At 37.5% G+C, this 24,142-nt stretch overlaps 1 protein-coding gene and 1 non-coding gene across 2 annotated transcripts in view; one reads left to right on the top strand and one right to left on the bottom strand.

Moving 5' to 3' along the window:
• The window catches only part of AHR (aryl hydrocarbon receptor), a 52,634-nt gene that overhangs the window by 5,247 nt on the left and 23,245 nt on the right, over nt 1–24,142 (bottom strand). The window contains exons 3-10 of the mRNA XM_027539997.1: nt 18,042–18,145; nt 12,965–13,054; nt 10,100–10,223; nt 8,183–8,313; nt 6,142–6,344; nt 5,349–5,458; nt 4,406–4,547; nt 477–1,719 (exon numbers count right to left, since the gene is read on the bottom strand). Coding sequence (XP_027395798.1) covers nt 477–1,719; nt 4,406–4,547; nt 5,349–5,458; nt 6,142–6,344; nt 8,183–8,313; nt 10,100–10,223; nt 12,965–13,054; nt 18,042–18,145 — 2,147 coding nt within the window. The remainder of the gene's footprint in view (nt 1–476; nt 1,720–4,405; nt 4,548–5,348; nt 5,459–6,141; nt 6,345–8,182; nt 8,314–10,099; nt 10,224–12,964; nt 13,055–18,041; nt 18,146–24,142) is intronic.
• LOC113891928 lies at nt 6,393–6,458 on the top strand. The gene has a single exon (XR_003510907.1). It is a non-coding gene; the product is annotated as a small nucleolar RNA SNORD31 (small nucleolar RNA).

The following is a 24,142-nucleotide window of genomic DNA, read 5'->3' on the forward strand; positions in this document are numbered from 1 at the left end:
TAAGTCTGCATGTTTAAAAGGTCAGATTTTTTAAAAAATCAACATTATTCTAAATCGTGTACTTTTAACTAATTTGGTAATTTTACTTTTAACTTGTGGATGTATTCATAATGCTTTCATCCTTTATTTCTTTTAAATATTATATACTTGTATTAGTAATGTAAAAGTACCAGCTTACACAAAATAGTCAAATTAGACATGTTCTCCCATACATGCTACAGATAAAAGGTTAAAATCAGTCACTGACAGAAAACTCATAATTTACATCTGTTTATAATGTATTTATTTCATGCATTGGAGAAGGAAATGGCAACCCACTCCAGTATTCTTGCCTGGAGAATCCCAGGGACAGAGGAGCCTGGTGGGCTGCCGTCTATGGGGTCGCACAGAATCGGACACGACTGACATGACTTAGCAGCAGCATAATGTATGAAGAGGCATTTGAAAGGACTTACTCAGTTTGAGACCATACTTACCTTGTTTACAACTGCCTGTGAGCCTGGTGTGGTTGGGTTGTACTGCATCTGAGCCAGCTGGCTGTGCTGAGGGTCTGGCTGGCACTGGTACATTGAAACAGCCCCGGCGTAACACGTCTGAGGAGCTACCATGGCCGACTGTGGATTGAGTCCATGCTGTTGGTTTTCAGGAACTTGTAAACATGAGACAAAATCTTCTAAATTAGAAGCAGTGGTAGGGTACGGGGCTGGTTCAAAATCGCCCATGGGAAAGTCTAACTGTGCACCCTGAGGTTGCGGTGGCAACCCAGGCTGACTATAGGGAATCAAGTTCTGGGGGTAAGGCATAGGATCAAGCTCAGGTTTGTAGGGAAACTCCTGACTAGTCCCAGGTAAGTCTGCAAAGACGTACTGCTGGAGGTCTTGCTGAGGACAATTCAAAGGCACAGATTGGTTAGCGTTCCAGTTTGCGAACATGCTGTTAACTTGCATGTGCTTCATTTTCTGACACAGTTGCTGCTGCTGCTCCACTGTTGTGTGCCTCTGATGGGGCTGCAGCTGCTGCTGGTCTAACTGGAGCTGCTCCTGGACCATACAGCTAGGGTTCAGAGCCATGGATGGCTGCTGAGGGTACCCTGAACACCCGAAGGCAGGCTTATTTAAAGAGTCTTCAACGTAGGTCAGAATTTCATCTGTTAAGTCAATATCTCTGAAGTCATCTTCACCGGAAAAGTCCGTTCTGAAAAATTCCTCATTCTGCTGCATGTGTTCGATGTCTTCAAAATCAATGCCTAGGTGTTTCATAATGTTGTACAAGTCACTGTTTCTGTTATCTGCAAAGAGCCCGGTATGATCTCCAGAGAGAGTTGGGTTCATGTCCTGAGACTGGCTGATCTGCTCATGTTTCAGGATACTGTCACTCCCCATGGGTACAACACTGTTTTGCCAGTTACTGCACTCATTCAGAGAGTCACTGAAAAAATTCCTTTCAAACGGTGTACTAGTTGAAGCAGGATAGAGATAAATAGCCTCATCTTGTTGCATCATGGCATTCAGGAGGGAACTGGGGTTGAGGGAATCCTTACTTAGAGCTGATGTGGTGGTTGACTCTTTTCCACCAGCACCATTTTTAGTCTTTATTGGTAAGGGATCCATTACGGAAGGAAAAGGGTTGCTTATCTCATATAAAATGGCGTCTCCAGTGGTAAACATAAATGGCAACTTCATATTGCGCTTGTTTAAGTGCTCCATTCCTTCTTCATCTCTACAGTTGGGCACAAGAAAGTTTGCATGTATTAGAAAAAGGTGTATCCTAAATATTTCCAAAATAATAAATTAAAAAAAAGAAAAACTAGCATGCAAAATACACAGTAGTTAAGTTTGCTAGAGGTGAACATAAATTTGAGAGAAATCTTTCTGATGACGAGTACTTAAAATTGTTAAATTTAGATAGAATTTGTCCAAAAATTTCACTCTCAGATTCCGTCCCTACCTGAAAAAACAAATTCTGAATGGAATACAGATCCAAATATACAAGTGAGGCATGCTGAAATATAAAGCTCTAAAGGAAGACTGACATATGAAAATTAAAATTTTTTGCATGGGAAAAGAATTCATAAGTTAGGTTAAGGCATGAAATCAATGTCATAGTTTCATATATACTATGTAGTGTGTATATGTGTAAAATTGAATGCTGGTATTAGGTAAAGAGCTCCAAATGGGTCTAACAACCTCTTAATAACTGATAGAACAAGCAAACAAAAATAGCAAATGTATAAAAACATGAACAAAACAAACTAGACCACTGATATGTAAAGAATACTATACATACAAAAGAACGTGTAGTCTTGACAAGCGTATGTAGGATATTTTATCAACACTGACCATACACTAGATTATAAAATAAGCCACAACAAATTTCAAAGGACTGAATTCCTTCAGGCTATTGTCTAACCTCAGTGGAATTAAATTTAAAGTAACAAAAAGACAACTAGAAAATCCCCTAGTATTGAACAGTACATAACACTTATGTTTCTAAATAATTCCTGAATAAACAAGTCAAAATAAATACTAGCACATACTTTCAACTGAATGATAAAGACAAAGGACTGTGGTTAAAATCATACTTAAAGAAAAACTAATACCTTAACCAAATACATTAAAATAGAAAAAGGTGGAAAGAAATTCAAATTATACCCAAGACGAGTAGAAGGAAGGAAATAATAACGAACAGACATAAATAGGTAACAAATGTATAATGGGAAGAAAATCAATAAAACAAAAGCTGACTCCTTGAGAAGGATAATAAAATTAATGGCCTTCTAGGAATAGTGACTAAGACAGGGCACAAATTCCTAATACCAGAAAATATTTCTTAAAATTATATGAGTACAGAACTTATAGAACAGAAAGAAAATAAGAGCATAAAGGAGAAAAATCATGATGTTGATGAATGTGAAGTAAGTATTTGGTGTAAATTTGATGAATGCGAAGTAAGTATTTGGTGTAAAAATTCAACAACCACTCATGATGATGATATTCTGGTAAACTAAAGAAAGGGATGCTTTTAAACCTGAAACAATAAACCCAGTACTTACAAATATCATATGAAATGATCAAGTATTTGAAGTCTTTTTCCCTTAAAGTTGGGAATAATACCAAACTGAATTATCATTATTTCCATTGCATTCTACTGAGGGCCTAGCCAGTACAATGGAAGAAGTTAAAGACCAAAACTAAGTCTAAAGGTTAAAAGAAAAAAATTATTTGCAAACTACATAGGACATATTAGAAAACCTTAAAAGTCTACAGACATCTTATTAGAATTAATCAGGGAGTTGAAGTAAGGTCACTAGATATAAAACACCAATATTAAAAACTCAACTATTTCTATATATTATATATAATATATATGCACACCAATTAAAACAACATCATAGAACATATCTAGGAATAAAATTAAAATATGTATAAGACTCAGGTAAGAACAATACAGCCCATTATTAAGATGAAAACACGGGTACGTACACATGGACCGCCATATTCATGGGTTGCAAGATTCAATATAAAGATGTTAATTTTTCCAAAAGGAACTATAATTTCAGTATAGTCCCGTTAAAATTCTCAACAGATTTTCCCATAGGAATTGGCAACTGATTTCTAAATATATATGGAAATATAAAGGGTAAAGAAGAGGCCAAGACTCTATCCAAGGAGAACAAAAATTCTGAACAAACAAGATGGTGGGCATAAAGATATCAAGGCATATCAAGATACAGAATAGTTAAGACAGACAATGTGCTTTGGAATAAAAACCGCCAACTTGACCAATGGAACGGAGAAGCAGAATCACAGATACAATCCTCTGATTGAAATGTAGTGCAGTGAGGAAAAGGTGGTCTTTTCAAAAAAATCATCTTTTGAATAAATGTTACTAGTTGATTAAATGTCCATATAAGGGAAAAAGACTAATTCTGATCCTTACCCTCAAAGCCACATACACAAATCAATTCTCCAGAGTAGAGAAAATGTGTGCAATGTGAATATTTGACAACATACTCACTTCTAGAACATATGAGAAACTTAAGAATCACTGCCTGCTTATTACCAAACATATGCTAAATAAAGCACTGTTATGTTTTTATTTTAACAGAAGGCCCTGGCTTTTCACCTTACTTTCAGATACCCAGGATGAACCCTTGGAGTTTTTGTTAATTATTCTCTTCAATAGCTCTACATCCATAGTTGTTCAAGAAAGTTGGTTAACTCTGATTTCTCAGTGTCTTTAACTTAACCTATGCTTCTCTCTACACATAATATCTTTTCAGTGTTTATTTCCAGTGTAAATTCTCCTAGAATTTACTTTAAGGTTTTCATGTAAGAGGATTTCTAAACCAAAGTGTTAAAAAAAAAAAAAAAAAACATGAAACATTCTAGGTCTTTGTGCTTACGTTAGAGGTCTCTGAGTTGCAATGATATAATCAGGTCTTCCATTTTTATAAACTAAGCGTGCATTTGACTGCACCCAAGCCCATCGGTTGTCTTTCGTAAGAAGCCTGAACACTATCATGCCACTCTCTCCAGTCTTAATCACTAAAACAAACAAACAAACAAAATTAAATTAGCAAATCTAAAATCAACACAGTAAAGAAAATCTCTGTAATATTTCTGGATGTAATTCATGTATCACCAAAGATGATAAATACACTGATGACTTCCAAGTACAGTATATTAAAATGCATCAAGACAGTTCTTCAGCATTGCTGTTTTTTCCTGTTTCAGACTAAAATTATTCAAGGAAAGATTAAGTCAGACAATTCAAGTAATATGTGAAACTATAGGGAGTAAGTATAGTTTGGGGGGGAAATTGTTTTCATTTTTAAAAGGGAACATGTCCTACAGTCTAATATTTTACTATACAATGTTAAAGTATAATTTGGGCTTCCATGGTGGCTCAGATGGTAAAGGATCGGCTGCAATGCAACAGACACAGGTTCAATCTCTGGGTCAGGAAGACCCCCTGGAGAAGGGAATGGCAACCCACTCCAGTATTCTTGCCTGGAGAATTCCATGAAGAGGAGCCTGGTGGGCTACAGTCTGTGGGGTTGCAAAGAGGCAGACACAACTGAGCAACTAACACTTTCCCTATATTAACAAAGTTATGAAATAAATTGATGAGACAAAATGGCCATTTTCAGAGTAATTAAGCTACTCCATTACTGTGTGGCAGCTAATGAATTAAGAATGTAACTCCAGTTACTCACAGTTGTGTGATACTGAGTAGAAGCTAATCCAGATAGTTTCCTTAAACACTTTTATATCAGTAATAACCTGAAAGAAGTCCTAGACTTTAAGGTATTTTCTCAGTCAAGTTCATAAGAAACTACAACTTACTTCGGATGTGGTACTCAGCACAATAGAGCATATCAGCAGCATGAACAAACTGGTATCCTGATCCTCTCATGCTCAGCTCTGCTTCAGTGTAGCCTAAAACAAGTTTTCCTCTGTTTAAAGGGAAAATAATAACAAAATTAAAATTTAACACAAATGAAGTCACCTACATAAATTATTTAGTTATTTTCTGCACTATGTTGACACTCAGAATTTCACACTAGCAGGCAGAGACGAACACATTTCTATAATTGCTCCTTTTGCATATGTCTGCAAATTTCAGTTTCAGATAATTTTCATGGTCTTCATTCAGGAGAATAATCACTAAAGATGAGTCTAACAGAGTAGATTATATAGATGAAATACAAAATCTTTAATTATATTCTAGAATACTTTTACTCCATTTGGAGGGGCAGGGTTTCTCAAACCTGTATGCATTCCCATACTAGGAAGGAGAAAAGCAGAAACATACTTTGGTTACTGAACTTCCAGGGCTAAAAGTCAAACTTTGTACAATGTAAAACAAGCCAGCAATAAATGGATACTGAATCTTATTAATATAAACACATCATCTATAATTCAGAAATTGTGGCAATACTGTAAGATATAAAATAAATGATCTGTGAATGTGATGAAATTATTTTAAAAGGCTATGCTACAAACGATGAACTAATCCTAGCTACTATGATAATAAACAAGGTTATAAACTATACCATATGGAAAATATATATGTAAGACAGACTTACTGCAATAAAATACACACTTGGTAAAATAAACCCGAAAAAGTTTCACTTACTTGGCATCACAACCAGTAGGTGTGAAGTCGAGTTTGTGTTTGGTTCTAAAGATGAAATTTTTGGTTCGAATTTCAAGTATGGATGGTGGCTGCAGCGGAGTAGCTATTGCAAACAAAGCCAACTGAGGTGGAAGTATTGATCCATCTTTCCCTTTCTTGTTCTGTCCATGAAGATATTTCAATCTCCCTTGGAAATTCATTGCCTTAAGAAACAAAAAGTTCATTAAGATTAATGCTGTATAATTAAAATTAATGCTGTGATATGTTCCATATCACCCCAGTCTGATCACTATGACAAAGATATTTTCTGAGCTGTGAGTTTGCCCTGGGGTGAAAAGTGACAGTGGTGGAAAACTGAGTAGGCATTATAGCCAATAGGAAGCTTTGGGGACTGGCTGGCTGCTTCTACAAAATGTCTGTTATATCTTCATCGCATATGCCTGTCCTCTGGGGATGGTTGAGAGACTTAGTTCCCAATCAGTTTTTTCCAGAGGAAAGCAGTAACATTTCTGCTCAACTCCAGTCTGAAGTTAAGAGGTCTGAAGAAAAAGCAAAGCACACAGAATGTAATCCAGCTCTTGGATAATATAAAAAGTGGAATTTCCTTATACAACTTACCTGTTACATTAGTATACAATCACTTCAGTTTCAGCCTTTTTAAATAAAAGTTTTGTTTTTTTAAACCTTTGAAAAATAAATAAAATGGTTCCGTTTTAAAGGGCTCAATCAAGGCCATTTTCAGTGTTTTGATAATTCCACAAAAGTTCATGAGGCTATCAAACGCTATTGTTGTTCCCTTCTTCCCAGGAAGCCCATTAAAAATATCCTAAAAGATAGTATGAGACTGTCCTCAAGGGACTGCTAAGTGACCCACTCCTTGTTTTAACAGATCACAATAGGAAGACCTACATAGTTTTCTGAGCTTGCAGCTGCCCTAGCATCTATGTCTAGCATGGGTCTGTGCACAGTGCATGCTCAAAATCTATTTCCTGAACAAATGAATTGTGATAAAGTCAGCAAGTCCACATTAATTTTCAAATACACATGGGCTAGATTGCATAGCTCAGAGTATATTTCAAAACTCTAGGAAATCTTTTCTGTAGAGAGAAAACACAACTGTTCAAAAACACTAAAATGAATCCTAAAACCATATAAAGAACGCAGACCTCTATTAGGATAAAGAATAATTTTAGAAGACAGAGGAAACAGACAATCATGACCATGATCAATTTGGTTGCTTAAAACAGTACTGACCAGGCCAAGGGATGACTCTGACATCAATATGACACCAGTACAAGGCAGAAAAGGCCCAATTACACAAAGAAATTTCACCTAGAAATACAGCCTAATTGGTCATCAGTACAAGGAAAACTATCTCAAAGCACAATTTTAATTCTGGGTAAGCAAAATTCAGACATAAAGCACCAACAAAAATCATTTTGTTAACAGATCTGTGGTGGAGTGCACTGTCTTAAGGATACAAGCGAGAGCCTGGACCATCTACCTCCACTCCTAGTGTTCTCCCTTTGCTGGTCATCCTGGGAATTCACACAGGATGTTGTGATGGGAGTTCACTCCAACACATGAGAGTTCACACTACACAAGAGTGTCTCATACCAGATGAGGATCCTGCAGTGATGAAGATGCAACCATTTTTCTACACAGCAGTTATTCTAGCCATATGGGAAGGGCCATGATAATTTTTCCATAAACCCAAAGAGGATAATAAGCAGTCTGCCACCAAAAAAGCGCTACCTAATTATCTTATACCTACAAAGTCCAAAAGAAGGGCAAAATACAATGGTCAATGCTATTCCATTCAGTCTTTGTTATACTGCATCCTAAAGGATAGAGGCTCTGAGTTACGGAAGATATTTTCAAAAATCTAAAAAGACTTTTAAAAAGTTACTTTCCTTTATAAAACTCTTTAATTAAGTAGATTTTGAAAACCCAAACTCAAATACATTCAAATTTGTTTCACTTTTCTTTTTAATTTTCTACGACTTCATAGTAAATGCCAGTATAAGATGCTACACCTTACCAGAAAACCAGATGAATTATCTAGCAGACACCTGAGTCGGCAGACGAAGCACCTCTCCATAAATGAAGAGTTCTCTGGAGGAATTTGGTCTGGGTTATAATACACTGCTGGCTGGGAGAGTCCATTAGCTTCTATAGAGATAAATAGCAACACAAAGTTACTTTCCATTTTGCTAAAAATTAAGTGTTTAGGCTTCTCACGTGTTCCTAGTGCTAAAGAACCACCTGCCAGTGCAAGAGACATAAGAGACACGTGTTTGGTCCCTGGGTTGGGAAGATTCCCTGAGGGAGGTCATGGCAGCCCACTTCAGTGTTCTTGCCTGGAGAATCCCATGGACAGAAGAGCCAGGCAGGCTACAGTCCAGGGGGTCGCAAAGAATCAGACACAACTGAGCAACTTAGCACAGCACAGCACAAGTGTCTGAATAGCTGAAATCTGTGTTCATTTCTAAACCAAAGCTATGTTCTGATTATTAAAAAAAAAAAAAAAAAAATCACTTTCGGAAGAGGAGCTAGTGAAAAGAAATTAAATCTTACTGAATAATACTTTTACTACATAGAACTTTACCCTATCACTGTCAACAATTTCTATATTTTCTAACACCTTTTTTCTCCTTTTTAACATTTTTACATATGTATGAAGACACTGCTTTTGTTGAAAAAAGTATTTTTTAATTCTTTCATATGCCAGTTTGCTTTTATATTTGGTGCATTTTCTTATATGCAGACTACATCATGAGAAACTCTGGGCTGGAAAAAGCACCAGCTGGAATCAAGATTGCTGGGAGAAATATCAATAACCTCAGATATGCAGATGACACCACCCTTATGGCAGAAAGTGAAGAGGAACTAAAGAGCCTCTTGATGAAAGTGAAAGAGAAGAGTGAAAAAGTTGGCTTAAAGCTCAACATTCAGAAAACGAAGATCATGGCATCTGGTCCCATCACTTCATGGGAAATAGATGGGGAAACAGTGAAAACAATGTCAGACTTTATTTTTTGGGGCTCCAAAATCACTGCAGATGGTGACTGCAGCCATGAAATTAAAAGACGCTTACTCCTTGGAAGGAAAGTTATGACCAACCTAGACACCATGTTAAAAATCAGAGACATTACTTTGCCAGCAAAGGTCCGTCTAGTCAATCAAGCCTATGGTTTTTCCAGTGGTCATGTATGGATGTGAGAGTTGGACTGTGAAGAAGGCTGAGCACCAAAGAACTGATGCTTTTGAAGTGTGGTGTTGGAGAAGACTCTTGAGAGTCCCTTGGACTGCAAGGAGATCCAACCAGTCCATTCTGAAGGAGATCAGCCCTGGGTGTTCTTTGGAAGGAATGATGCTAAAGCTGAAACTCCAGTACTTTGGCCACCTCATGCAAAGAGTTGACTCTTTGGAAAAGATTCTGATGCTGGGAGGGATTGGGGGCAGGAAGAGAAGGGGACGAGAGAGGATGAGATGGCTGGATGGCATCACCGACTCGATGGACGTTGAGTTTGAGTGAACTCCGGGAGATGGTGATGGACAGGGAGGCCTGGTGTGCTGCAATTCATGGGTTCTCAGAGTCGGACACGACTGAGCGATTGAACTGAACTGAATTGAAACATGAAACAATATATACACACTCCAGAATTAACCTTATACATTCCATCCCCTCTTTCACAATAGTGTAAGAATTATTTTTATACACTATATTACTGAGTATATGGCTATACTTTATCACTTGGAATTCATCAATGGCTGTCATCTCTCGAGGTCCTCCTTAGGTCATCAGGCTTCTTGTGACCTGGTTCTGGCCCATGGCTAGATTCATGTCTTTCCCCTTCTTCCTCATCTTCACTGTGGAGTTCTATATCCCTAAAGATTCTCTGCCTCCTTTCAGAGAATTCAATTCCCAACACTACCTTTTGGTAAACATTCTTACCATCAATTCTTTGTCCAGAGTCTGGACACTGTTGAGGGTTTAATGCCCAATGCAGCTGGCGCTGAAATTCAGCTCGGTCTTCGGTATGGATCAGTTCATACACACTCTGATGGATGACATCAGACTAAAGAAAAAAGAAACAAATAAATTAACAAGTAGTGTTGATTTTTAAAAGGACTTCCTTGGTGGCTCAGTGGTAAAGAATCTGCCTACCAGTGCAGGAGATACAGGAGACGTGGGTTCAATCCCTGGATTGGGAAGATCCCCTGGAGGAGGAAATGGCAACCCACTCCACTAGTCTTGCCTGGAGAATCCCAAGGACAGAGGAGCCTAGCGGGCTATGGTCCATGGGGTTGCAGAGTCGGATGTGACTGAGTGACAGAGCACGCACACACTGATTTTTTAAAATGTGGTTTATTAATTTCAAAACCTAATTGCTAGATTACAGGGTGCTTTTTAGTGGTGATGTATGCAAATCAAACAGTTGCAAAGCTCTCCTGGAATTCAAGACAAGAAAAGCTGGAAAGACACAAGCGCTACAGCTGACAAGTCAAAGGTCATTTGCCATCACTTCCCTATGTGACCCACTTTTTAGTCAAATAAGTCACGTTCCTGTTCCTTAATGTAACACATTAGGTTCTGACAATTTTTATTTATGGATCTTTTAAAATAGAGCCTCTTATACAGAGTGAAGTAAGTCAGAAAGAGAAACACAAGTATCATATGTTAACACATACATATGGAATCTAGAAAAACAGTACTGATGAACCTAGTAGAGAAGGAACTTGTGGACACAGCAGGGGAAGGTGCAGAAGGGATGAACTCAGAGAAGAGCACTGACATATATATGCCATCATGTGCAAAACAGACAGTGGGAAGTTGCTACATACCACAGGGAGCCCAGCCTGGCACTCTGTGATGACCTAGAGGGCTGGGGAGAGGGGAGGGAGGCTTAAGAGGAAGGGGTTACCTATATATAAAATTATGACTGATTTGCACTGTCGTATGGCAGAAACCACAAAACACTATAGAGCAATTTTCCACCAATTAAAAATTTTTAAAAAAATCTTCCTTTGACAAAACTTGTCTGAACATTCAGTTAAATTTGACTTCTCTCAGCTTTAAGTATTACATATTTACTTCACTGCTCTCTAACAGTTTTCCTGACATGAAATTTTGACTTCTAGCAGATTCCCTAAGACTAAGGGATTATGCCTTTACAAAGGTCAGAGTCTTTCCTCCACCTCTTGCTTCTCAGCATTTACTGCAGTGCTGAGACCTCAGCCTTTCCACCATTAGCGTTCTAACCTTTTTATTGCAACTCACAGCAAGAAGTATTTTCCATCCATTGTGGGTGTTTGTGTGTGCATACAGACATGGAAAAAAGTTCCACAGAGCACTTTTATGTGTGACAATATTGTTTCCTATTTTATTTTAAGCAGCTAAAAAGAATGACTGGTGATCCTCTATATCAATTTCATCACCCACTCATGAGTCACGACCTACAGTTTTAAAAATGGTGCCATAAACCACCATCAATGTCAGATATAAATGTTTTCTTAAAGAATATCCAGGTTACGTATAACTAGGAAAGAAAAAAAAAACAAGATTGGGAAATAGCTAAGCTTTTTGATTTCTTAACTGTTATGAATCAATCAAATAATAATTAAGCTAGTTATGTAATGAAGTTTCTAACAGGTTTTTCCGTGGACATTAATACATTTCCTTTAAAATTCAAAAACACTTAGGTTTGGTGTCAGGAGCCAGATTCTACCACTTTAGCTATCTGGACTTGAACCTTCCTATGAACCTTTTCTTCTAACATGAAGTCATCTCTATGCCATCCATTACACAACTGCCAGAGTTATCTTGTGAAATATAGATTGGAGCACATGCATCCCCTTCAACAAAAGTATTCAGTGGCTTCTATAGTGTGTATGACATAATGTAAACTTCAGGCTGTATAACAGTGCAGACACTGTTATTCACCCATCAGTCTTGGCATCACCTGTTGAGCCTGTTAGAAATAAAATACATGGGCTCCACTATGACATACTGAATCAGATTATATGGGACTGAGGCTCATCAGTTACATGACATTTTATCAAGTTCTTCGTGATTATTAAGAACATTAGAAATTAAGAACTACTGATATGTAAGAGTAGTGAGCATTCAAGTGTACTCACAAACTGTTCCCAAATCATATTCGATGTCTTCGCCCCTCAAATACACACAACACCTTACGAATCCATATTCACCATATACTTCGTAACATTAAACCAGACACACTTACCTCCTTCAAGGCCTTCCAGCTTACTGCCTTATAGTATGGCTAGCTTTTATTCTCTGCATTCCCTCCACAACTGTCCACTCATCTGGACCCCACATTCTCTTCAGATTAAATACCATTTCCTTCAGGAAAACTTTTATAATCCACACAAGTAGGAATTAAAGGGATAAGCCACAGTATTTTGCTTGTACCTTTACATATTACCTCATTCATTTCATAGTTACCACTTGCCCTCCAATTTCCATAACTAATTTGATGGCAAATATTCTCCTGTCTGCCCCCATCCAAACCCCATCTGCTCTTTCTTATACATAAGAATTCCTTATAAATGAAAGAAAAAACACAAAACCCATGAATCACATGTACCTTTAAGGAAATTATAATGCAGTAAAATATTAAAAGCATAAAAATATATTAGCTGCAAACATACATTTTTTTATTCTATAACATATGTATTTCAATTATATTTTTATCTAAAAATTATCACTTGTGTCCCTAAAGTATAAGATAAATAAAAAGTAGTAAGTTAATTTTCAAAAAAGGATTTTTTAATGACCTAAGGAAACTATATTTACCTGCTGAAACCCCAGGTAATCTTGAATGGTAGAAGACGCATAGAAAACCAAAGCATCTGTAGTGACAACCAGTACAAAGCCATTTAGTGCCTACAAGGAGAAAAGTTAGAAAATTAGTAATGTGACTACCAATGTTATCATCCATTAAGTACTGACTTCAGTTAAGGTTATTACTTTTACTGATGAAAAATCTCTTAAATCGTTAAAATGATTACACTCCAGAAATGCAGAAACACCACACCCCCAGTGGTGAAAAGAATCCATTCGATTTGGCCAAAGAAAATCTTAGAGCTCGTTGAATACTCAATCACAATAACTTGAATAAAATATTGATTTCTTCTTCCTCATGCTCTATAGATTTCATTTTTAATATACTGGACATGTTTTCTAAACATAATTGTACACATATCATTTACTGCACTCTGTCACGCTGTTTTTAAAGGAAGATAGCATGTAAAGATGTTGATTAGAGCCTTAAAAGAAATTTGATAGCAGAAAATCTCTGTGTAAAGATAGTTTAAGCACTAATACAGTTTGAAATTTAGATACTCTCAAAGTATTATAAAACATTGAAAACATTTTTATTTTACAAAAGGAATACAAATGGACTATACATTAGAACTAATATATACATGTAAGACAAGTATATAGCAACTTAAGTTCTATTTAACATAATTACTAATAACATTTAGGTTTACAGCGATCATATTTCATGGGTGTTATTTCTGTTAACCTATATACTCTGCTACTTTTTCCTCTTTGTCTCCGTTGGGCCAATCATTTTTTATTATCCTGTTTTCTTTCTTTTAGTTTAGAAGTTATGCTCTCTTTTCCTATTCTTTTAGTGGTTGTTCGAGTCCTGTGTTAATATCTCTATATGGTAACAAAAGTATTTAGATCACTTTAAGAATTCATTGTGATCACATCTTTTAAATCTCAAGCCCTCATTATTGCCTGCTCGAGTTCAACTCAGTACTTGTTTTTCTTCATGCTGTATGCGCTGATTGTTAAACCCTCCTGAGACACTCTTTTCTCTGTAAAGCGAGACATGGGATGGTTTAGTTTAAGAACCACGTAGTTTGGAGTCAGAATTTGGACTAGATTCTTCTCTTACTAACAGTGTGGTTTTGTTATTTACCCGTTCGAGCTTTAGTGTCCCTGACTGAAAACCAGGCTCTTCATCAGGTGATAGGATGACTATGTCTCACCTAACGCAGTGCCTGGTATAGAGCTGGCGCTCAGCTCATGTGAGGCACCATTGTTACAAAAGGCAGCTGTGGAAATGAGCAGATCCAGTATTACCAGATCATGCTTTGTGAACTACAGGGACACATAAATGATAGCAAGTAGTCTGCTCAGCACTTAATAAAATGTTACACACGGACAGGACACGTGCTCAGTACTGAGATTCACAAATGAACAAGCCGTCGCCCCTGTGCTTATGATGCCCACACACTAGTAAATACCCTCGCTGTCAGACAGGGTGAAAGAACACAGTGACTGCCTTCCGTTTCACTCCAATCCCTTTCACCTGCAGGATCCCTGGTCTATATTATACTTCTGAGAGCAAGCAGCACCTACTCTTTAACAATCACTTTTCTAAATGGTTTCTATGTATTCAAGTAACTTTTAATTCCCTCAGCAATCCACAGAAGTAGGTGTCACAGTCCAGTTTGTAAATTGAGGACACGGAAGTGAAGAGCTGAGAACAAGCTGAACCACAAGGGAGAAACTGGCTCTAGAGTTTGCCCACTTAGCATCGTACGTCGTATCATGATCTGCTACCTTTAAGTGTTACTAATCACTAACTGTTGCATGGCTGTAACTCACAATCACAACTGGGATCTGAGATCCTTGACTTCACATATTATGCCTTATCATGCCTGGCAATTTCCCCAGGATGAAGAATGGCAACGGCACCCACCAAGAACTAAAGTGTCTAATGACTGAAGGTGAAGTTGCTCAGTCGTGTCCGACTCTTTGCGACCCCATGGACTGTAGCCTACCAGGCTTCTCCGTCCATGGGATTCTCCAGGCAAGAATACTGGAGTGGGTTACCATTTCCTTCTCCAGGGGATCTTCCCGACCCAGGGATCGAACCCAGGTCTCCTGCATTGAAGGCAGACGCTTTAACCTCTGAGCCACCAGGGACCCCTCAAATTGAGCATTCTTAAGTTTTACTTGGTTGTAGTAGGGTTATGTCCATTACCACATTTTTTTTGTTTGTTTTGAAAATATCTTCCTTCCAGACAACAGTATCCATTGATCGTATGCATATTATTTTGGAGAATATCATGTTTTCTAAAGAGTGGAAGAAATTTACTACTTTCCAATAAGCTCATTAGTGTATTCCTGGAGACACGAAGATAATTTAGGGTATGCCAGTAACTTTTAGACAAATGTTAACTGTGAGAAATAAACCAAAAAGCCTCTTAAAAATATATATGTACATATATACACACACACACACACACACACACATATATATATATATATATATATATAAAATGATCTGAAATACCATGCGGAATGAAGTTATACTGAATTACTATCTTAGCAAGTTAAGAGAAGGAATAAATTTGGTAATTACATACTAACAAGATTATTATTATTAGTCTCAGTCACAACTATCTGAAAATCAGGTTGAGCTACACTTACTATTTAATAAGAGAAATGAATTGCAATTAATACTGTTATTTATAATTTGAACTGTTGTTATTTCAAAAATGAAGCTGTAGATTTTAATAAGCACAATATTAGGTATCACCAGACAGAACATATATACATAATGAAAAGATACAAAAGTTACTTATTGTTTTATTTTCATTCCTTATAAGACAGTAATAAATTTAATCAAGAAAATAAATATTTTAAACTTTTGTTAAATATTTAAAAATATTTTCTTCATGTGCCTCCTTTGTTAAAACCAAAGGCAAAGACTCACCAAAGTTACAAGCCAAATAGTGTGCTGTACCTCTGGACATATCCTCTTTGGTAACTAGTTGATAACCACACATTATGGTAACTGTACATAATGAAATATCCCATCTTCACATGTCTACTATGCTTTTGGTCATCTACTTCATATGGGATAACAAGTACTGTCCTAAGTAAGGGCTTCCCAGATTGTGGTAGTGTCAAAGAACCCACCTGCCAACACAGGAGACCTAACAGACAGGGATTCAAACCCTGGGAAGATTTCCTGGAGGAAGAAATGGCAACACACTCCAGTATTCTTGCCTGGAAAGTCCCATGGACAGAGGAGCATGGGCGGGCTACAGTCCACGGGGTCGGAAAGAGTCAGACATGGCTGAAGTGACTTAGCACGTCCTAAGCAAAATTTATAGTATGTGATGCCTCCTGCTGGAGAATAATCTACAAATGGCATAAAACAGAATTAATGATGGACTATTCATTTTAAATATTTAAGTGCTTCCAATTTTTAGAAAATTAAAAAGTGAACACCAGCTTGCAGCAGTATATTTTTATTCTGGGCCCTTGATATAGGATATGTTGACAATCTGTCTAAATGTTTTAGGGGGAAAATAAAAATCACTGCCCCATAATTTAAGCCAGTTTAAGATAAGAAGTGTGAAGCATGCCACATTTGTCTATTTTCACTTGAGATAAAGAACTTCCTTATTACGTTACTATATAAACCGAGATGTATTTAATCACATTGTGTGTGTGTGTGTGTGTCTGTGTGTGTGGTGTGTGTGAGCGCGCACACGCTCAGTCGTGTCCAACTCTTTGTGACCCCCATGGACCGTAGCCTGCCAGGCTCCTCTGTCTATGAGATTTCCGAGGCAGGAATACTAGAGTGGGTTGCCATTTCCTTCTCTAGAGGATCATCCCAACCCAGGGATCAATCTGGCATCTCCTGCGTCTCCTGCAATGGCAGGCAGATTCTCTACCACTGTGCAACCTGGGAAGCCCGCTCTGTTTAATCATATTAAGCAGCAATTATTAGAATGCTTTCCTGTGACCTAAGGGGTCTTTGTGTTTCAGCTAATATATCAATACATAGAAATCCTCAGCCAGAGGCAGGAGGATGACTCATGGTTGAATATATTTAACTTTTTTCTAACATAATGGAAGCAAAAGTTAATTTTCCCTATCAGGGATTTGAACACAATTATAAAATTATAATTTGTTATATACAATTTTATAAATTATAATAAAATGTTATAAATTGTCAGGTTATACTTAACCATTTACTGAATGGAGTTACTGAAACTTACAGCTACTTTTTAATCACAGTTGCAAATTAAGTTCACATCTCAGTTCACTGGGAAGAATTAGAAATCATTATGTAGAATTAAAAATTCTGTAGACTTAAAAATCTGTAATATAGTACAGATTACAGCACATATCTTTTTGAGTTTCTTCTCTTTAATATTTTTAAATTGAAGTACAGTTAATTTGCAGTACTGAGTTAGTTTCAAGTGTACAGCAAAGTGATTCCGTTATGCATATGTACATTCTTTATAGCATACGTCTTCAGTCTTTAACAGAATAAATATCTGATAATTTAACTGAGAATCAAGCATTTTATCAGCTCCAAGAGAAAGAAAAATAGGAAAAGATTTAAAATACTTTCACAGACAAATCTACCAGAATCTCTCAGAGTTCTAATGCATGACAATAGGGCTGATAGAGGCTAAAAAAAAAATCTATAGCATGTTGGTAAGCCATACACAGCTGCTAAAAGAAAATATAGTTACAAGAACACATTGTTCAGGTTAAGAACAATTTCTAACTATTAAATAAAATTATTTTAATGGCGCTATATTCCTAAAAACATATACCTAAAACCAGTGTCTTAATGAGAACCTTTAAAATGATCTAGAATTTCTTGCTACTTAAAGAAATGCAACAGGGAAAGTGATAACTGGACTTCTAATACTTCATAAAATTCCATTTATTCATGTACTAGCATTATACCACTACTGTAGCTCAGATGAAATTGCTATGAATCACTGAGTCCTAAAGAAATGAGGGACAGTTAAAAGGCTGTTAACTAATTTTCCATTTATAATGGTTCTAATGAAAGAGAACTATATCTACTACAATTTACCTGTAGTAAGAATTCTCCTTCCTGCAAGTTGAGGCCTTCTCTGAATTTGGTTCGACAGTTGTCCTGGACTCCATTTCTGTCAGCTGGGGAGGACTTTAATGCAACTAGGGAAAAAAGAGGGAAAAACAAGGATACAGTAGTTAGTTTTTAAAATAAGCAATTTCAAAGAGCTCTAAGGAAAAAAAAAAAAAAAACCTATGTACACCAAAAAAAAGAGACAATTTGAAAAATTGGTATCTACTGGCACTGCAATGACTAAGTAAATAATCCTTTGCCAATGGGTGGTTTCTAATGTCAGCTGACAGATTCTTAAAGACAATTTTTGATGAGTTCACTATATGATTTTTGGCATATTACTTAAGAAGTTTCAAGTAAACTGCTTCCCAGGTGGCACGACTGGTAAAGAATCTTTCCTGCCAATGCAGAAGACCCAGGTTTGACCCCTGGGTTGGGAAGATGCCCTGGAGAAGGAAAGGGCAACCCACTCCAGTATTCTTGGAAAAGCCCATGGACAGAGGAGCCGAGTGGGCTATCGTCCCTGGGGTCACAAAGAGTTGGACACGACTAGCACACATTATTATTATTCAAAGAACTGCATGACATCGCTATAACACTCCTCTGGTTCTCATCTATTTAGAATAATAAGGTTCCTCACAACCTAATCTATAAAAAAAAATAATCTCTCTATATATTCATCTAACTTCTGTGAACTATGGGCAGTAAGAGAAAAAATCAATCAAACACCTTATTAAAGAGATATATGTCCATCAAAGTTAGGAGCCTTTAGTTTTAGGGTAAGAAACTGTTAGCATTGTTATTACCTTCATATGAAATTTATAAATCAACTCATGGAGAATTAACATCTTTATGATGTTGAATCAGTCTGTCCAAGAACATGCATGTTTCTCCATTTGTTCAAGTCTCTATTTTTTGTCCCACTAGAATGCTTTAAAGTTGTCCTCAAAAAAAGATGTATTTTTATGTCTGTTCCTAGGTGTTACACCTTGTAACGTGGCTTCTCTTTCATTAAGTGAAGTGAAATCACAGTTTTGTCTGACTCTTTACAATCCCATGGACTGTAGCCTACCAGGCACCTCCGTCCATGGGATTTTCCAGACAGGAGTACTAGCTTGTGGACTGCATTTGTGAAGGAGAGGCGGATGGGATGGTGAGATGCTTACAGTAGGAGATACCATGCTCTCAAGCAGCATGTATCACCACATTCCCATCTCTCTCCTGTGTGTTTATGTGTGTATGTGTTTGTGTGTGTGTGTATGTGTACACATTTAGTCTGGGAGACAGCACAGCTGAACAAAAATAATAACAGCCACTATTTACTTATTCAGCGTTTTCCTGAGCACTATCAAATATTCTCTCCATTAAAACATGTGGACATTGGTATCACAGAGAATTGAGTTCAAATCTCAGCTCTGCCATTTCCTAAATGTGGGAGCTTTCTGAGCCTGTCTCCTGGTATGTAAAATGGTAATTGAGAAAACAAGAAATTACCCTGCAGGAGCTGTTATAAAAAATAATTCAAATATATGTGAAATTTCCAGCACAGAGGAACTCAATATTACTTCAGTAAATGGTAGCTTTAATTATTAGCAGTATTTCCCAGAGCTTATGCATTTCCCTGTTGTAAAGTATGGACTTTTAGACACTATTACAATACCTTTCTATTTTACTGATCTTTTTGTAACCTGTGATATTTGAATAAGAGAAGCCATTAAGCAAAACAAACCTTGACATTCTTTTTAAGATCTCTTCATTAAATTTTTATGTGCTAAGGATAATTGGGCTCAGTGATAAGCTAGAGATTTATTAATAACCAAATTTCCTCTCAGTTTGAGAAAAGCATTCCATATAAAACATTTTCATGTTTGAAGTGTATTTTCTGGTAAATCACCAATGTACGTGTCACATTTCAACCTTATGCCAAGTTCTGGCCTTTGCAGAACTTTTAAAACATGTCTCTGAAAGAAGAGGCCAAAACACTGGCCTCTGAATGTAACAATCCCAAAGGCCACAGAACAGATTTCCTTAGGCCAAAAAGCAGTTTGAGGTAAACTAACTGATCCAACAGTTCGGCAAGACCAAAGGAAAAGGCTCAATCTCTTCTCACCGAAAGGTAAAGGACAGAAAGGTTTTTCTCCCCTTTTTTTCCTGTTTCTCCCCTTTATATCCTGTAAGTTCTCTTGTTTGCCTTTTAGCGGCTGGAATCCATTAAAGCCTCACAGTGTCAGGGTTAACTACACTCTCCTACTTTTCCAAAAGCTCCAGCGTGAAGGAGAGGAGCACTGACAGGCAAGAATACAAGGAGTGGCTGCCATTCCCTTCTCCAGGGGATCTTCCTGACCCAGGAATCGAACCCAGGTCTCCCACACTGGATTCTTTATGGTCGGAGCCACCAGGGAAGCGCAGTATATACATTGCTGCTGCTAAGTCACGTCAGTCGTGTCCAACTCTGTGCGACCCCATAGACGGCAGCCCACCAGGCCCCGCCGTCCCTGGGATTCTCCAGGCAAGGACACTGGAGTGGGTTGCCATTTCCTTCTCCAATGCATGAAAGTGAAAAGGGAAAGTGAAGTCGCTCAGTCGTGTCTGACTCTTAGCGACCCCCTGGGCTGCAGCCTACCAGGCTCCTCTGTCCATGGGATTCTCCAGGCGAGAGTACTGGAGTGGGGTGCCATTGCCTTCTCCAGTATATACACTACCATGTGTAAAATAGCTAGCTTCTGGGAAGCTGCCTTACAGCGCATGGAGCTCATCAGTGGCTCTGGGAACACCTAGAGGGGTGGGATGGGGGTGAGGTGGGAGGGAGGCTCAAAAGGGAGGGTGCGTATCTATACTTATGGCTGATTCACAGCAGAAACTAGCACAACATTGTAAAGCAATTATACTCCAATAATGCAATACAATAAAAGGCAAAAAAGTTATACCAAATATTGGTAAGATTTGTTATTAAGAAAACAAAATCCAAACCCTGATATTAGGAAAGAAGCAAAGTCATCCTAAAAATAGATATGAATAGTGTCAAATTTAAATGTCTAAATTTTATCAGGAATCTTTTAAAATTAACTTTCAATCAAAAGAATCTATGTCAGTTCCCACTAGTGTTACTGGACCGCTGAGAAGCTGAATAAGAAATCAAAGAGGCCATTCATCTCAGTAACTTATTTGTTTCTGGTCTTGTATGGGAGATATCAGCCAATGTAATTAGACATGAGACAGACTCTGCCTTTAAGTAGGGCATATAAGCTATGGAAATAAAGAACTAGAAAAGAATGACAAAAATATTAAGTACCAGCATGGAATTTAATTAAAATATTAGAGAAACTTGAAAGAGACAAAGTATAAACTCTCTCTAAACAACAATACTTACAGTTCTAACTGCTGGAGGGACAATACTTAATAGGTATAACTACTGCTTAAGTAGGAAAAGTGATGAGTGCATTTTGGAGAAGGATCACTAGGGTTCTTCCAAAGACAAGCAAACAAGTACTTCTGTTGCTCTCATGTTTAAGGCTAATAATCACTTAAGAATTTAAGTAAATATTGTGCAAAGATCAGTCCAGGAAGGGTACACTCCCTTCCCATTCTCACCTAAAAAAAAACTAATATGACTTTTTAGAAAACTCAGATCCTAGAGACTTGTCCCAAATTATGTAATTATTGCCCTTCCATGAATCTGTCCTCTATTTCTTGATTTCATACCTACCACCTCTGCCTTCTAGAAGATGTATTAATTAATAATACTCACTTTCACATGCGCATTTCTTGCCTTGATTAGAAAGCAACAGAAGAGTAAGAAGCAGATGTGGGGAGATGACCTTCCTACCATCTGAGTGCCCTTCAATAATTGCCTTAGTAATAATGTGTGATACTCAGACCTCACACTCTATGCCAAGCCATTTCCAGGTATTACATCTTATTTAATCTTCACAAGAGTTCTATAAGACTGGCCTTATTGTCCTTTCAGTAGATTAGGAAACTGAGACTTAAAGAGGTTAAGAAACTTTCCCAAGGTTATACCTTGAAATGGTAAAGCCTAGGTAAGAACCCAGGTAGCTAGACCCCAATAGCATGAGCTATTACCAACCACCTACCAGACTCCTCCCCCATGCTAACCACCTGTCATCTTTCCTTTCCTCGTCTTTAAATCAGGACAGTGATACTTCTGGAGACAGATTCTTATGAGGGCTAAAATAGCATGCAGAGTACTTGGGTAATGCCTGACTCTATAACTGACAGTCAAGTACGGAGAGAACAGGCTGTGCACTGAGTTTATACACCCTCAAACCATGACAGCAGCTGACACTAAAAGTTACACACCAGGGATAACCGAGTGTTTTCTCATCTCTAACCAGGGAGCATTAATGAGTGTCTGACAGGACTGCTATGATGACTACAAACATAAATTTGAAGGTATTTCAAACTTATAAATTGTTATAAAAATTACATGCATAATCAGATGGAGAAGACACGTTAATCATCATACCCCTGGAATTAAATACATGGCAGTTTACAGAAACAAAATATACTATCTGAAAACAAGTCATGAGTCAATTCTGCGATTGGGAAACCTCTGCCCTACTGCACAGACCTTGTTAAAACCCTTCCCTTATCTGTAGGAACAGCACATCTTCCAAAGTCTGCTGTAAGGCTCTGACTTTGAGCATTCAGTGGGATATTAAGGTTATAGACCATCACAATATTTCAACTATTTCCTCTGAGAGATCAATGAAACAGCTGTACAAGAATTTAATTGATAATAGAATTTAGAGTGTAAATATGTCACAGCATTATCAGATTGTAAGATTTTAATTATTACCAACTGATTCAAGTCTTTTCTCCATATTCAAGTCTTATTCCCACATGCATTCAACTGTATCCATGTTTCTAACATGGCACTTTCTTTCTTTACATAGCAAAGCTGAGATTTCCATTTCTCCCTACAAGCCAAATATTTCCTCTTCCTAAACATGCTCTGAACTGTTCAAGAGAGAAATTCATGGGGAACAAATATTGGCATGTAGTAAACTATACTTTGTATTTTGTTACTGTAGTTGGCATTTAAACAGAAGGATGTCACGATAAATGCCTTGCCAGGAAAAAGCATAAGTCTTTTTAATCTCTGTTGATATAAATTCAATTTCTTTTACAATAATATTTATCACCCCCTTTATTACCTCTGGCAGTAAAAGTTTAAGTTCTATTCCCACATTCATATAAGCATGTAAGAGAGCAAAACTATCACCAAAAATTAAAAAGGGCTAAATAATGCTGCTAAGTCACTTCAGTCGTGTCTGACTCTGTGTGACCCCATAGACAGCAGCCCACCAGGCTCCCCTGTCCCTGGGATTCTCCAGGCAAGAACACTGGAGTGGGCTGCCATTTCCTTCTCCAATGCATGAAAGTGAAAAGTTAAAGTGAAGTCTCTCAGTCGTGTCTGACCCTCAGCAACTCAATGGACTGCAGCTTTCCAGGCTCCTCCGTCCATGGGATTTTCCAGGCAAGAGTACTGGAGTGGGGTGCCATTGCCTTCTCCGCTAAATAATGCAGTATTTATTGAATATAAGGGCTTCCCTGGTGGCTCAGAGGTTAAAGCATCTGCCTCCAATGAGGGAGACCCGGGTTCGATCCCTGGGTCGGGAAGATCCCCTGGAGAAGGAAATGGTAACCCACTCCAGTATTCTTGCCTGGAGAATCCCATGGATGGAGAAGCCTGGTAGGCTACAGTCCACGGGGTCGCAAAGAGTCGGACACGACTGAGCGACTTCACTATACTATACTATACTACTGAATATAAAAAATACTATATTACTTAATACTACATCCCCCAATTGAGTATGGATGAGTATTTACAAATAATTTCCAATCATATATAAGTATACTTATATATGGGAGTTTCTTCTAGATCCTTTGAGCTAATAAGATATTTCGCTTCAGTTGAAGTTTGCTTTTTGGTAAAGGAAGTATTGCCCTTTTGTGTGAAAGAAGAACTGAAATTAAGAAAAAAAACCCACATTATATTCTAGGAGAATATATACATATTATATTTTCCTAGGTCTCTAGGAGACAAAGATGTATATAGTTCA

The sequence above is a fragment of the Bos indicus x Bos taurus genome, chromosome 4 (assembly GCF_003369695.1).
Source record: "Bos indicus x Bos taurus breed Angus x Brahman F1 hybrid chromosome 4, Bos_hybrid_MaternalHap_v2.0, whole genome shotgun sequence".
Classification (NCBI taxonomy): domain Eukaryota; kingdom Metazoa; phylum Chordata; class Mammalia; order Artiodactyla; family Bovidae; genus Bos; species Bos indicus x Bos taurus.